Source organism: Megalops cyprinoides, chromosome 2, assembly GCF_013368585.1.
Source record: "Megalops cyprinoides isolate fMegCyp1 chromosome 2, fMegCyp1.pri, whole genome shotgun sequence".
NCBI classification, from domain to species: Eukaryota; Metazoa; Chordata; class Actinopteri; order Elopiformes; family Megalopidae; genus Megalops; species Megalops cyprinoides.
In genome coordinates, this window is record NC_050584.1 from 10,383,869 (window position 1) to 10,398,988 (window position 15,120).

A 15,120-nucleotide genomic window follows, 5' to 3' on the forward strand; every position below is an offset into this window, starting at 1 on the left:
ATGTGTTTTTCTCGATTTCGGGTGAAGCGGACCGTGCATCTAGGTTTGTCGCTGAAAGGATAGGTAAAAGGTAATTATTCACATCTTGCAGCAACTGTATCGTGTCACTGCCGTGGTATCATAGCAACAACAGTTAAGAATCATAATATCGGTAACTTCGGCAATATCCCAAATCACCCTTGCTTGCCAGCACAAAACTCACCATCACAAACTCCACGATTAGGCTGCTGACAGACGCACTCCGAGCCAACGCGGGCGCGCCGAATAAAGGAAAAGCATTCGCAAGAGACGCAGGTAAACTGGAAACCTCCATGGAAACTACAACGTGGTATTAGCTCGTGACTGAAAACGGCTGGCAAGTCCCCTGTCAAATGGACTTTAATGGAGTGCACGCCAGTTTTCCCCACACGAGATACCTACCCGTGAATAGAGAAACTTTATGCTGAACGCCGAAAGATGAAAAATGGAATGACCACGGTTTTCTTCTGCGGTAGAGATTCTCATGTCTTCCTTGGTAAGTTAATTTTGGCATTATGCTTTCCAAATAAATACACCAGAAGTCATTTCAGGGCAGTAAGCCATTGGGTGTACCACATTCAACTCGAATAAAAGCATTGGCACCCTTATGGATTAGCCTCTCCGTCGTTCATGTATGTCTAACACTTCAGGCTAACAGATGGTTGGAGAATATGAGTAAATGTCACGACCGCAGGTGTTAGCTAAACATTTTATGCTGATGTACTCGAGTGTGATACAACACAGCACGGCGTTTAAAGAACGTAGCATGGATATAGGAGATGTTCTTCTTTTAAATGTTATCAACAATTTAGATACCTATGTGCCCGATATGAAATTCCGTCATTTTCCGTTCATCCATCATTCATCATTTTTTCAAAACTGTAGCCTATTTGGAAAACAATTTATCACCCTGTATATACAGTATAATGCACAAGACGCTATAGCCACTGTGATCTGTGTGTACTGGATTCATCGTGGAACTCATTAACTGTATTTTGCAGGTATATGGTGCAGGTTATGTCAATTTGATGGACACGCACATTTATATTTTGAGATGCGTAAATGTCACTTTTACACCAACTGACCACAGCGTTGATTGATTACATCTAATTGCCAATAATGAGTCATATTTTATTTCCTTATGGTGATAATTAGAGCGATTGCGTATTGGCATTATTCACTGCGTCCTTATATACATGGAAACATGCAATTTTTGTGATATGTGTATACGCCGTTTGCTTTTTCCTATGTCGTTTATTCGCAAATCTGATTTATTAGAAAATGTGGAGAGAATAAAAATGTGGCATACTGACTCAAACAAAACAAATGTGATCAACATTGGCGTTATTTCTTAATTACACGACGTATAGCAGCAATAACTGCATTTCATTTTAATTTGAGTTCCTAAAAGCATAGTCAACTATAAAGTTGCAGCTGGTCGTGTTCCTGCCCCCGTACCCTGAGAATAAGAACTGCTTTGTCCAGCTGTATTTAAGGCTTAACCGTTCACGTGCTCTTATCCGTTCTCTGTACCCCGATTTACAGAAAAACCTGAGGGGTAGATCAGCAGTCATTTTACACGAATGGAGAGGAATGGTGTGGACCTGGCTATCACGGAGAAACGGCTGAGTGCAGAAGTATAACCTAACTGATCATCGCAACGCGAAGACAATACAGTATAGGGATGAATTATGATTTTTTAAAAAATAGTTTGTATTGACATTTAACATTATCAACACTTATTTATGGAGTTCATGGTTCAGTTTTGTCAGCTGCCTAATACATTATGCAATGGTGGCTTTTGTTTGAAGTGGAATATGAAGTCCAGTGTTCTGTTCAGACTTGATTTTTGTTATACTAAATGGGGTCTTAAAATGACATGTGGGCAAAGTTAAATGTCAAATTATTTTTGTTATGGATGGGATGGAAATTTGTATCCTGAACATTTTCAAAAATAGATGTTTAAAACCATTCGTTTTGCCCTCTGCCTCCTACATGCTCTGCATTCATTTCAAGGCACACCATAGTAAGTATCAGCATGGAGTATACAGTAACAGGAAGTGTGGTTGCTCTCTGTTGTTTAAGAAATGTCAACACCAGCTCCCTCTCCCCCTCCCTCTCTTCTCTCTCCCTCTCTCTCACTCTCTGAGTGTATTTGCTCCTTTTTGTCATTCTATATGCACTTTCCGACCTTACAATTCACAGTCTTACTTTTTGAGAATTTCCCTAAATGATTGGATTGGTTGTATATTACACACGGAGAACCACGTTATTCTTCACAGACTCCACGTGAAACATGACTGAGCCCACAGAGCATCCATGGCATGAAAATGAAGAAGTCAGTCATATGAAGCAGAGTGTGCAGTGATAAAATGAACTCTACAATTTGCTTACGGTGAACTTTGCTTACATGCCATTTGGAAAGACATAGATTTGGTCTCTGAAGGGATATTGCTACTCATCCATTTAAATGGATAGTAAACAACAGCTGACCATTTCAGTTCTCTGACAGATCTTGTGTCTGTCCTAGAAGCTTTTCAAATTATGGACCCACTAGGTCATGTACCAAAGTATAAGATGTTGCCACAAATGGCCTCTGCTTGCAGCTGCTGGAGATTTGCCAGACCTGTGCATTGAATTAAGATAGAGCGCCAGCAAACAGGACCAGACATGTGCTTATCTAGCCTGCCAGTTAGAGGTGCTTGCTCAACTCCTGAGGTTATGCTGTCGTCTTCTCGTCATTTACAGAGATCTTGGTAATGTTAACCAACATTTTTGCAGAATAATTTTCAACCGTTTACTTTTACCGCACTGTGATGTAATGGTAAAGATCAGGCCTCGTAACTGAAACGTTGCTGGTTCGATTCCCACTGGGGCACTGCTGTTCTTTGGCAAGGTAATTAACCCAGAATTGCCTCAGTAAATATCCAGCTGTATAAATGAATAAAATTGGATAGAGAAGTAACCTAAGAAACCTCTGGATGAGACAGTCTGCTAAATGACAGTAGTGTAATGTAATGCATCGCAACAGTGTGTTTAACATAATTCTAAACCAGTTACATACCAATTTTGTTAATGTTGTAAATCATGTTAAATACCTTCATTAAGGATATGATAGTGGTGTCCCACTGACTTCATGTGGCACATTGTTAACCCCCTAAGCTCCTCCCTCCAAAATACACCAGTGGTGTTGAAGGTTAGTATTTTTTCTGTGTAATTCACACAGATTTCAGCTTGGGTCGGTTTTTGGCAGGGAGGTCTTGGAATGTGGGTCTGAAGATCATCAGCCCGTACTTTTGACCTTTCAACTCTGGCATGCAACAGCTGCCAAATGGCTGACTGCCCAATCAAGTCATCAGGGAAAGTGAAAAGATCTCCCTGATGATTCTATTAAATGCTTAATTCTGCAGCCCAAAGAAGGATTTCCTCTAACATGAGGTGATATTATGCCCCAAGTTTGCCATTTGCTTGCTAATAGAACTCATGAGTTTCTTTCTTTTCTTTTTTATACTTTTAATTTTCAAACTGGTCAAAGGTTGACAACGTCATGCTCACTTGTCGAAGTTGGCGCATACACTGGCACACTTCCAGTTTGGTTGTAAATTTTGAACAACCTTAAGGAAATCCAAGGAAGAGGGAGCAAAATCACTCAAATGGATAGAATGATTTTTTTCCTGTTGAAAAATACCAAAGAAAAATGGTCTGTATTGTTGACATTTAATTTAAAATACCAGACAAAGACAAACAGCTTGATTTACCCAAGTGGGATCCATTCTGTTTATGCAATCTGCTTTCTAATCCTAACTGAAAAAATATTAGTTCTGTCACATTAGATTGCTTGTCCAATCTTTTTGGAATGCTATAATATCTTCAGAATGATAGTACAGTGTACATTCTTTAGAATGCTAGTGGTCTTCAGAATGCAATAATTTCTTCAGAATACCTGGATATTTCCTTCAGAGATCTACTTCATACAAGCTGAATTCTTTTCTTAAGCTGAATTCACTTCTCCTGAGGTTATAGCAGACAGTCAGAATTCGCTATGTCTCCCAAGAGTGTAGATGTGATTGGCTGTTGAGCAAGTAAAACGAGTGAGTGTCCATCCAGATTGGTTGTTCAAATACGTGATGCACGTGATTGCCACTTGGAATATGAGAAGTACATCAAATGTAGTGGAGGTGCTGCTGTTAATCACTGTAAGTGGTACTTAAGTTTTGTTTTACTTAAGTATTGTGGCCTTTGTTGTGTTCATAAGGCTCAGTTGTTTGTTTGCCTGACCTCTCTCTCTCTCTCTCTCTCTGTGATTTTGCTTTATTGTAATCAAATATATTTACATTAGGATGTTTACATGAGAGCTGTACCCCAACAAACTTTTTTTTTTTTTTTGCAATCTTGACAGTATTCAGATCTGTTGCATAGTACTTAGATATTTATTTTAAATCACTGAAAAGACTTAGGTATTAGTGGTTATGATCAATAGTATAACCACCCTGATATCCCTTCACTCCAGCCAATACCAGATACCAATGCATAGTGTCAAACTGAGGGGATATTACTTAAATATTAGTACATTTCTTTTTCAAAATGGACAACAGACTTTGAGTTTGACAGTGCTCTTGGAAGCATATCTTTTCTAAAATGTATTTATACATTTTAGAATGTATAACATAAATATCTTTTGGTGCAGTTGTCTTTTCATCTTTTGGATAAAATGTTTTTATTACTTACTTTATAGATTGTGTTTAAATTTGTATGGAATTAAATATCTGGTTTGCCTTCTTCAGGTACTTGTGTTATGCTGCTAGCTGGACTGCTGTTGCATATTTTCTTTTTGTTTTCTGTATATTTTCATTTCCTGTAAATGGTGCTCCATAAGGGTCTCTGCCAGATATATAATTAAAATTAATAGAAGTAAGAGCTCCATACAAAACAAATTTAGTTCACCAGCATTTCTCCATTAAAATTTAAAATGAGACAGTCCGTCAAAGGAAATTTCCAAACAAGACTTATATTGATCTTTGCTCCTTTAACAAAACAGTGCCAGCACAAAACCATTTATGACCTTTTACCATAATGTCTATGTTAACCCCCCCCCCCCCACAACAGAGATGGATACTGCCTTGGTCTAAGGACTCATTGTGTTGTTTTAACACCAATATGGTCATACATATCTCCAGTGAATTTCATATTACAGATGACAGACATTAAAGTTAAGGGACCTATCCAGTTAAGGGCTTGGAAGTGGAAGTGATTTTCACGGATACTGTTGTATTTACAGTTTTACAGGACCAAAATGAGGTAAGCAGAGGTCTCTGATGAAAGAGCAGTGCAGAGAGGAGGAAGGAGACTTCACCTGTATCATAAAGAGCAAATTCCTACAAGCAACATTTATGGTAATGAGAGCCATTAATCAAAGGTTAGTGCAGCCTCAGCATGACACTGCAGCGTGAGACACTTTGCTTAATGCTCCTACAGGAAGAGTAAACTGTGGCTAAGGATGTCCTTTTCTCTGCTATACTTCTTACCGGCCATTAAACACAGAAAAAGGTCTAAGGCCCTTTTTCACTGCAACTTATGTTGGAGATGTATCATAATTGAAATATTTTAGTTTGCTTCCAGAATTTGTGTGTTTCTTTTCTAATTTCTATATTACTGAAGGCAGCTTTTCCCAAATAGAAATGGTGCAACTGCTCCCCACAGCTGCTGGTGAATATACTTGCAGTTTATGCGTGGCTTCCTCACCAATACTGCCACTCGTTTACAGACGGTTCCTCAGAATTATTGTGATGCTTGTCCATATGTGCGCATTATGGTGGGAATGAAACCACATATTAAAGTATTTGGCTTTGGAAATGAGAATGTAGTGCACAAATCCTACGTGTCATTGGATTGTCAGTGGTATTAGTCTTCCTCTTGCATTTATGAGCGAACATTCTACCGACAAATTTTTTGATTGGATATGTCAGAAACATGTTCATACCAAATGCTATTTTACACAGACTGACAGCTGTGTCAGTGGTGTTTTTTTCAGACAGATCAATTTAGAGAGATCCAGTTTTCCTTTTGTAGTTATTTTGATCGTGGCTTATCGCATGCTCTCCAAACATGTCTTTTCAATACCTAAATAAAGGAAATGCACTGTACCACAGTGATAGCAATACAAAGCAGGCCTACCTGAGGTCTTTAAATCCTTTCATGAAAACCATTTTCTTATTAACAGTGTTATCTTTTCTTTATTTGTAATGTACCAGAGTCATGTGACATTACTGTAAATGTTTGAACTTGTTTTTAGGTTGGGGTGGGTGTTCTGCATAGCATGCCGCTTGCGTACAGAAATTGGACCGATCTTGGTGGTTTACGGGATTTAAAAGAACTGAATTTACATACTGGACAACTATTGCTTAGTCCTCGCTAACTTAGCACTTCGACCTTCAGAATCACAGCGGCTCCGCTGGCTTCGTGTCAATAAAAATTTCACATTACTGATGCCATTATCTCACAGCTCATCCGTCTTGGCTTTCATTTTCTGTCACCATGTACCTGGACATTTGACATCACCCTGGGACAAGTAAAGATGGGTAGCATGCAAAATCAAGAAATTACTGGTAACACTGAGGAGACCATTCATTTTAGTTGACACAGAGAGTCAATGTGAGTCGCCTGATGTTTTCAGTACATCACTTTGTATGGAAGCCTTTCTGCAGATCTCTAGTATGAAATATATCAGAGGGAAAATGGACCCCCTGAAAGTCAGTGTAATTTTTTTTTTATATCCGTCAGCAGTTTTGTAGGACTCCAATGCATTTTTGTGGGTTTAATTGTAATTGCAGAAGTGGAATTTCAGTAAGTAAAAAAGTTACTTCTGTGCTAAATTAATAAATTGGGTGCATTCAGATTTGGATATTCTGTATGCATCGTAGTATTCTGCATAATTACTGTACTGCTATAGGACACACAGCATAGCTAGCAAGAACACAGCTTTAACTCAGTCTGCCAGCAATGTACTTTGTTACAAACATGGAGTAGGAAATATAAGCAGATGTTACATTTCTGGTTTCCTACACAACAATGTTAGTTGAGCTAGGAGGGAAAGGGTGTGTAAGAAACGAAATTTAGTAATAAAGCACATGTTGGTCAGACTGCAGAGAGACTTTAACCACGAAGTACATTTTGCTGGAGAAGGCATTGAACATAATTTCAGCCCATGCAGAACAAGTAATGCTGCACATAATTAATACAACGTAGAAAATGGTAGGAAACACGTGACACCATTTGTAGAAACAGTGATGCAGTCAGCATTAGCAACACGTCTTTTGTGTTTACAAAGACTCCCCGCGGTAATTTTTCTCCCTCAGAGGCCTGAAACCGGGTGTCACGTTGAGAGACGATCAACCGAAATGGCACAAAAGCTCAGGGAAGAAAAGGCCTTTGTGGATGCTGTGAAGGAAAGTGATTTGATGTTCGTTCGCTTGGCCATCATCATATTTCATGAGAGTAAACATGTCACCCCAAATTAAGAAAAATGACAGCAATACTTAAGCAATGCAAAAGCCATTACTGTCCCAGTGCTTACTGAAGATTTACTGAAGCTTGCAGCACCTTCCATATTTGTTTTTTCCCTTGTCCTTCTGAGTGGAAGTTTAACTGTGGGTAGGATTCATGGGTCTAATATGCTGCGCATAGCACAAACTTATCGCGCAGCAGTAGGCCTAATGTTTTGATACAGTTAAGAGATCCCAAGAGCACCCAAGTTAGGAAGTGTGAGAAAATGGATCTCTCGTTCAGTTTGATAGACTTTTATATAACACTAAGGAGTTTTTTTCTTCCTAAGTATTAATATTTTTAAATATTATCCTCCTCTGAGATTAAGGGTCAGCACAGATAACCCATGCTGTAAGCATCACTAACCACAAGAGAATTACAGAGCAGGCCAGTTCTTTTCTGAAATCATGCTGCATGTGGATCTTTTAGCAACCCAGGCAAGCGAAGAGCACCTAAATTGCTCCACAGGGTCCGTAAGTGCTTTGCGCTGTCTCTTTCCATTAGATCAAACACCAGGTGTTTGGTGTCCCATTTGCCTGCCAAGCAAGCTGCAGCAAAAAAAAAAAAACATTTTATACCTGGTTGCGATTTGGCGATTTAGGGGGGGAAACCAAATCTGAATACAGTGAAGGTATACAAAAAGCTTTTACTGCATTTAAATACCAGAATTGTAAACAGTGGACGATAGCTGTGTTTTCAGTATAGTTTGCATATTTTCAGTGGGTAATCTGGCAGGCGGTGGAACACGAACTCATGAGTGCGATGTTGGATGTGTTTGTACCTCCAGTATGCAATCACTTGAGGAGATGGGAACCATCAGAATATGCTTTGTTGCTGCTGCTCTAAATGGAATTACTGTATTTGGTGTAATAAATTATTCATAAGTCTCCCCAGCTATCAGTCCATAATTAGTGACCCTCAGTGAAATTATATACCTGCAGGCTAAACCAGATATGAATCAGGTATTTGAGAGCGGGATTATTCAGTTACTTCTTACAAGAAACAGCTCATTTAGATTGAATGTCATGTCGTTATTTATAACTGACAATACAGTACATGATGGAGTTGTGTAGATCAGCTCTCTTCCAGTAAAGCTGCCCACATAGGATGGGTAGACTGTGCATTGCTCAAACTAACTGCCTCTGATTCTAAGAACTTATCTTGTCACAGACGTGTAGACATTCAATACATGCATTGGGGGGGTATAGATATGTGGGCACCCTAAAACATACAACGGGGGTGTGGGCATGTGTGTTTCCTAGTACTTACATTGGAGGCAAACAGGGCATTAAAGGTGAATATGGTTAAATTGTTTCATGATGTTCTAGAATTGTCAAGCAGAAGCAGTTCCCTCCATTTCTTTTTGCCAACATGTGGAGACTCAGTGCAACCTGCACCCCAGTCTGGAAACAATTTCAACCACTCGAATGGAAACAGCTCTGTAGGTACACATTATATGAACATGATGGGGTGCAAGCTTTAGATTCCTTCTCTGTGTTAAAGCTGCACTAAGACTCCTCATTCTGGCACCTCAATGCCTCAGTTCCCAGTTCAGTATAGAACTGGAGATAGAAATGGAGCTCGGTACAGAAATTGCTGTAGTAAGTTGTCCTTGCCTATCGTAGGAATTGTGAACTGTAATTGTATCACAATAAAGCAGAAATTAGGGAGAGACAGACTCATATAATTTGATATGTTTTTGAAATATCAATAAGAGAATATAAATTTTTTTTTTTTTTTTTTTTACCAAATACTAATTGGTGCTCCAGAGTATGCATTTTGAGAAGTATCAATATGCAAACCTCCAATCCATTCATACACAGTAAGAAGTGAAAAATAAGTAGTGGTATGTTTGATGATATTATCACTTTTTGAAGGAACGTTTTTGCTTTTATTGAACAAAAAAGTTCCTTAAGAGGGTGATATTATCACAATCATATTGCTACTTATTTTTAAATTTTAATGGCTGAAGCATGTTGTTTTTCAGTCAAATAAGATGTGCTCAGAAATAATTACAGTTTATGTTGGATGTTGAATTGAATTTTTGATCTGAAATATAATTTTCCCTCTTCAAGTCTTTGGTTGATTGTATCACTATGCAATTATATTTTGGCTTCTCTGTTTTTTCCGCCAGGACCTCTTCAGGATGGGAATCTATTGAATATTAATAATATGTTTGATGTCTAAGTTTTGAATGACTAATAAATGGGTTTTCAAGAAAGATATTACATTATACATGTCTTATCTCGCTTATATATCTTTCCCCCTCTATGTCATTCCTGTTGCTTCAATTCTATGTCCCAATTTTAATTCTGATATAGACTACTGCCTGTGGTAACACAAGTATGGTATTCATTTGCTTCAGATCAGTCAAGTCAAAGGCCCATTTTAAACAGCTGCATTGAGCTACGGTCAAGATTGAACTGCTTTTGCCATACATAAATAATAGAATGAATACAACAAATCAGATTGTTCAAGGCTTTCAGACAAACTGATTCACAGAGCTGCATCAGGAGATCTATGTTTCTGACTTGAATTTCATTCTTATAAAATGTATATGCAAGGCACCACAGACCACAATTAGTTGCACAATTAGCTCTTTCCAGAGCGAAGTGTGTCTTTTGCCAGGCGGTTTGATGTACCATTGACCCTCACTCCTCTTCTCCGTCTCCTCTTTCTCCAGGATGAGTGACGGCCCATCTGTCCTACCCTGATCATGATAGCAACGGGTGGGCTGCTCCGGATCTCGGCCAGACGACAGGACTCGCTCAGGTCGAAGAATCGAGCGGAGAACAAGCGCAAGAGGAAAGCCAAGAAGAAGAGGAAGAATGATGTGGTGGTGGTCAAAGGGAAACTCAAGCTCTGCTCCATCTCAGGGCTGGTCGCCGCTGTGGGGATCCTAGTGCTGCTGGTGGGAATCTCCATGGCTGTGCTGGGATACTGGCCGAAAGACAGCCCGGTTTACCAAAACCTGCAGGCGTCCAAGCCTAAACCCATGAGGACCCGTGACAAAACACTGTCTGTGTCCACCAACTGGACGAGCAATAGTCAGGGTGCAAACCATGTGGATGAACACCTCATCAGTATCAATTACACTAATGGCACCACCCCTACAGATACTCCTCCAACCTTAGGCTTCTTTGCAGAGTTCTTAGCCAGGTATATGTACTCAGATAGACTGAAGGTGTTTGGCCCTCTCATAATGGGCATTGGAATTTTCCTTTTCATTTGTGCCAATGCAGTGCTGCATGAGAACAGAGACAAAAAGACCAAAATCATCAACCTTAGGGACATTTACTCAACAGTAATCGACATCCACAGCCTGCGGACCAAGGACTGCACCCCGCTCAATGGCTTCGTGAACTATGTGCAGTCAAGGAGCATAGAGGGAAAACCAAGCTCCGCCTACAGCGCCGCCATGCTCGCCAAGACCTCCTGGCCCTCCACGCTGCCGGGCAAACTGCAGGAGCAGGGCGTCGGCAACCAGTCAAAGCGCCAATCTTTTGCGAAGCAGCGCAGCTTGTCTCGGGAGAGGCAGACGTTCACCGAAACGGTCTACAGCATATACAGGGAGCAAAACAGGACAGTTGACCAGGTGCCCATACCCAAGCAGTGGGAGACGAGGTCCATAGTCACCTCCTCCATTAATGCTTTCACTCTCCCGATGATCAAACTCAACAGCTGTGCTCTGGACGAAGGCAACCGTTTGGGGAAAGCAGAGAGAGAGAAAGACTCTAAAGACAAGGCGACGCTTTGTGAGCCCGAGCAGGCCCTGGCAGGCCGCGGCGTCGCCCACGCCGAGACCTCGCAGAGCAGCAGGCTTGCTCCTCAGGACTCGGTGGACGTGTATAAGAGCACGGGCAGCCTGCAGGGGGTGCCCCGGGCGTCTTTGCAGGGGTCACAGGTGCAGCTGCTACCCTCGTCGCCGGGTCGGAGGCTGACGGGGTCGCACTTGTCTCTCAGCGCCCTCTCCGACTACTCCAGGTCAGTCGACCTCGGCATCTGTCCGTCGCCGGCCGCCGAGTGGCAGGTGGAGAGGCCGCGGCGCCTCAGCTGTCCTCGGCTGGACTGCGCCAACAGTAAGGGCTACATAAAACTGGGGGACCTGGGAGGGGAGTCTTTCGAGTCCTCTGAGGTGGTGGCCTCCCGCCAGGAAGTCTCAGAGGAAGCACTGGCAAGGCGTCTGAGACAGGCAGTTGCCCCCGATCAGAAGGGAGGCAATGCTTACGAACTGCAGCGCGAAATCACAAAGCAATACTCCAATAAGGAAAAGCTGTTGATGATCGCCAAATCAGACATTACGTTGGACGACGACGAAGTTGAAAGCACCGGCATTTGAAGGAAAATGTAATAAAGTTTATTTGCACAAGGGGAACAGATTAGGGAGTTGCAAAGGACACTTCATGGATTATTTGTCAACTGATCCACTAAAATCACTCGGACATTTCTCAGCTCTTTGCCATTTATCATGCAATCAACCATTGCTATTAACAGGCTGTTAAAAGTGTGCACATTTTGTCTGATCAAATTCAAATTTACAAAGCATTTATATATGGATTTGCAACACCTAATCTCGAATTACCCTTAACTGTTATTGATGGTGTACCAACTCGCAGTTATAATTCTTGACCCAAAGAATCTCCGAATGTTGCAGTAATTGTTGTTTACTGAAGGAGACTAAGCAAAAACACGTAGAGCAAACACTTACATAAATGATGGTGCACTTGTGATAGTATATCTCACTAGATTAATAGTGAATATTTACAGTAATAAGTATAAATGTGGCTGTTCCACTTTGTTTCATACTGGTAGTTTGAAGTCAATCCAAATAGAAGCTACTGTCTGTTTTTTTTTTTCTTTTACATGTCTTAAAGTAGTTTTTATACTGCCAGATGGACTAATTTTATAAGTTTGAAATTAAACTTGGCAATATTAATAGTAACGAATTCTAACGGCTGATGAAAACAAAACAAGGTTTGTAATTTTGTCAGACCACCATTACCACTTACTTCATTCCTTGAATTGCACAGGTATGTTGTTGCTTAGTTTAATGCCTGGCTTGCTTGTCTAGAAATCTATATATCTACAGTATATACTGCAAGTTTGGCATGAGTTAAATCAAAACTTTGACATACCAGCATGAATCATTGCTGGGCTTACTAAAATGGGTCAATGTCTTGATTTAGTCTGGCCCTAAGTACAGGTTTTAATGCATAAACTACAATGCTATATTGAAATTCCTTTCAAAATACCTGGGACGTGTTCTGTGCAAATTTGGTTCAAAAATATTTTCGAATACTTTTGGACCTTAAAGTGCCTATGATATGATACAAACTCAGTAGTCTGTGATGCCCTGCTGTCCGCCTTTAATAAACATTTCATGTAAAGCACAATAGTTTTCATCACAGGATTGCTAAATAGTTTTCTCTGTTATGTTTTTCAGTTAAAACCATGATAATGTATAGTCAGAGCAGCAGAGTCTCGGCATGGCATGTGCATTTTACATTTTAACATTCATAGCCGGAATCAATAAGGTACCAATCACCAAGGGTGAAAAATCTTTTGTGACCAAGATGTGAGGGCTGTCAATGGCAACTTAATGATTGAAACAAAACGCAATTGATGCATATGCACATGCAATCATAGTTATAGTTCTGTAAAACTGCCTTATTTATCATAAGCTAGCCATATTTGTGCATTATAATGACACACTTTTATCAGTTTGTTCTAATTTATCATCATAGCTCTTTGTGAAAAATGACTAGTTTCAGAGGAAAATATCAAGACGTCACTACTTTGACAACAGGTTGTAATTTTCAGGCCTCTTAAATAAACACTTTAAAAAATTAATTTAACCTATATTACTGGCAAAAAGTAATTTTATGTGTGCAGATGCACGACAGATATTTTCAGAAATAAATGAAATCATTTCACAGGCACTTTACCTGTCATTATAACTGTTAAATGAAACACATGCTTATACAATATTGTTAATAGTGATTCAATGGTCTGTTTAATCACTATAGCACTAAAACTAATCATGAGAGGGGTGAACCGGCAAAACCATATTAAAACCTGTAAAGCAAATCAGGTTGGTTATGGCTGTCACAGTGTCATCAAAGTCTGTGTAATTATGAATCTGATTCACAGAATATCGTTTTCTTCCATGTAGAGTTAGGTCCCTTTTTGCCTTCTTAGATGACAAATACAGCAATGCTTCATTAAAGACATGCTCCATTTCAATTGTTCAGAGCGCTCATTAATAAAATATCTGTGTCAACCCCCCCGCCCCCACCCCCGCCCCCCAAACTCATATGTTGCTGCTGCCAGCCTCATGTTGCTGCTGTTAGAATGACAAATGATGAATGGCAATTATAAGGGCACAGTTAAATATTGACAAGGGTATACTGTTTGTCCAGATGTCTCTATAGACTGTTGTGATATATTGAGCAAGGTACAATCACCTCTGAAAAACCATTGTAAAGTACCACATTGGTGTTGATTATTGTTACATAAAAGCTCAAATCACTCTTGTTGCATAAAATAATCCACCTCCAGTGCCAGGCTGTCACTCAAAGATAAGCAATTTATCAAATTCTAATAGGAGCTTATTTGCCTGATAGCTCAGAGTTGTTGACTACAGGTTATAAACATGTTGTCAGTTCCTTGATTTCTGATCCACAGGCATCTCTGAGGGCATTTGTTTGTTTGTTTGCATTTTGACACCAGACTATATCACAGACTTAAGTTCAGACCACCTCAAAGAAATGTCAGGGCTTCACATTTTCATCTGTAGGAAAACACCCTCATGCTGTTAAGTAAATTCATGTTTAACTGCTGAGGCGATGTAACTCCTCAGATGTGGGAACTAAGCCAGATATAACAGTTCAAGGGCAGCCTCAATGCATTCCTGCTGGCACATACTGTGTAAGGCTCTTCAGCAGTTGGTCTGTGGTGGAGCACATTGTGGTTTTTATCCTGACATCACTGAAAGGTTCAGTGCAACGTTTGTCATTGTGAATAAGTTGGATGAGCATCTTTGTCAAACCCTGCAAGGATACCATGGTGGAATTCATAGACGCAATGATCAAGAAGACCTCTCAAGAGCACCGAGTTTCTATTTCTTAGATCTGTGTGAGGATATTAAAATCATTGCTCACATTTCCTTTTAGAAGCACAATTAATTGTTCATTTCTTGCAATTACTTCAGCGGTTGTGTTGTAATTATAAACTGTATTTTCACTCTCTAGAGACTGTTATTAACTACGTCTGTTCAGCACCTTGTAATACTCTTTTTGAATGTTGAGTATTTTCTTTACATTGTATACTTACATTCTTACATCCTTACGTAACACTACATATCCACAAGAATCCTATTCCCTAGTGGCTGTTGAAAGTGAAACTGGGTCATTTGCAGTTCATATGTTAATTTAAGGTAACTGGAGTGAATTTAGATTTGTTGTTTCTGTTGAAGACATTTGCAGAACGTAAGCACTTGATAAAAAGCTAATACGGACAGACATCTGACTGGAGACGTCTATGGCCAGCTGAAACGCAAAA

At 40.0% G+C, this 15,120-nt stretch overlaps 1 protein-coding gene across 1 annotated transcript; it reads left to right on the top strand.

The window, feature by feature from the left end:
- On the top strand, positions 1 to 12,047 carry tmem200ca (transmembrane protein 200C, genome duplicate a). Its single transcript, XM_036522521.1, has 2 exons — positions 1 to 514; positions 10,244 to 12,047. The coding sequence occupies exon 2, from the start codon at positions 10,277 to 10,279 to the stop codon at positions 11,897 to 11,899; it is 1,623 nt and encodes a 540-aa protein (XP_036378414.1). The 5' UTR covers positions 1 to 514; positions 10,244 to 10,276; the 3' UTR covers positions 11,900 to 12,047.
- Positions 12,048 to 15,120: the final 3,073 nt, after the last annotated feature.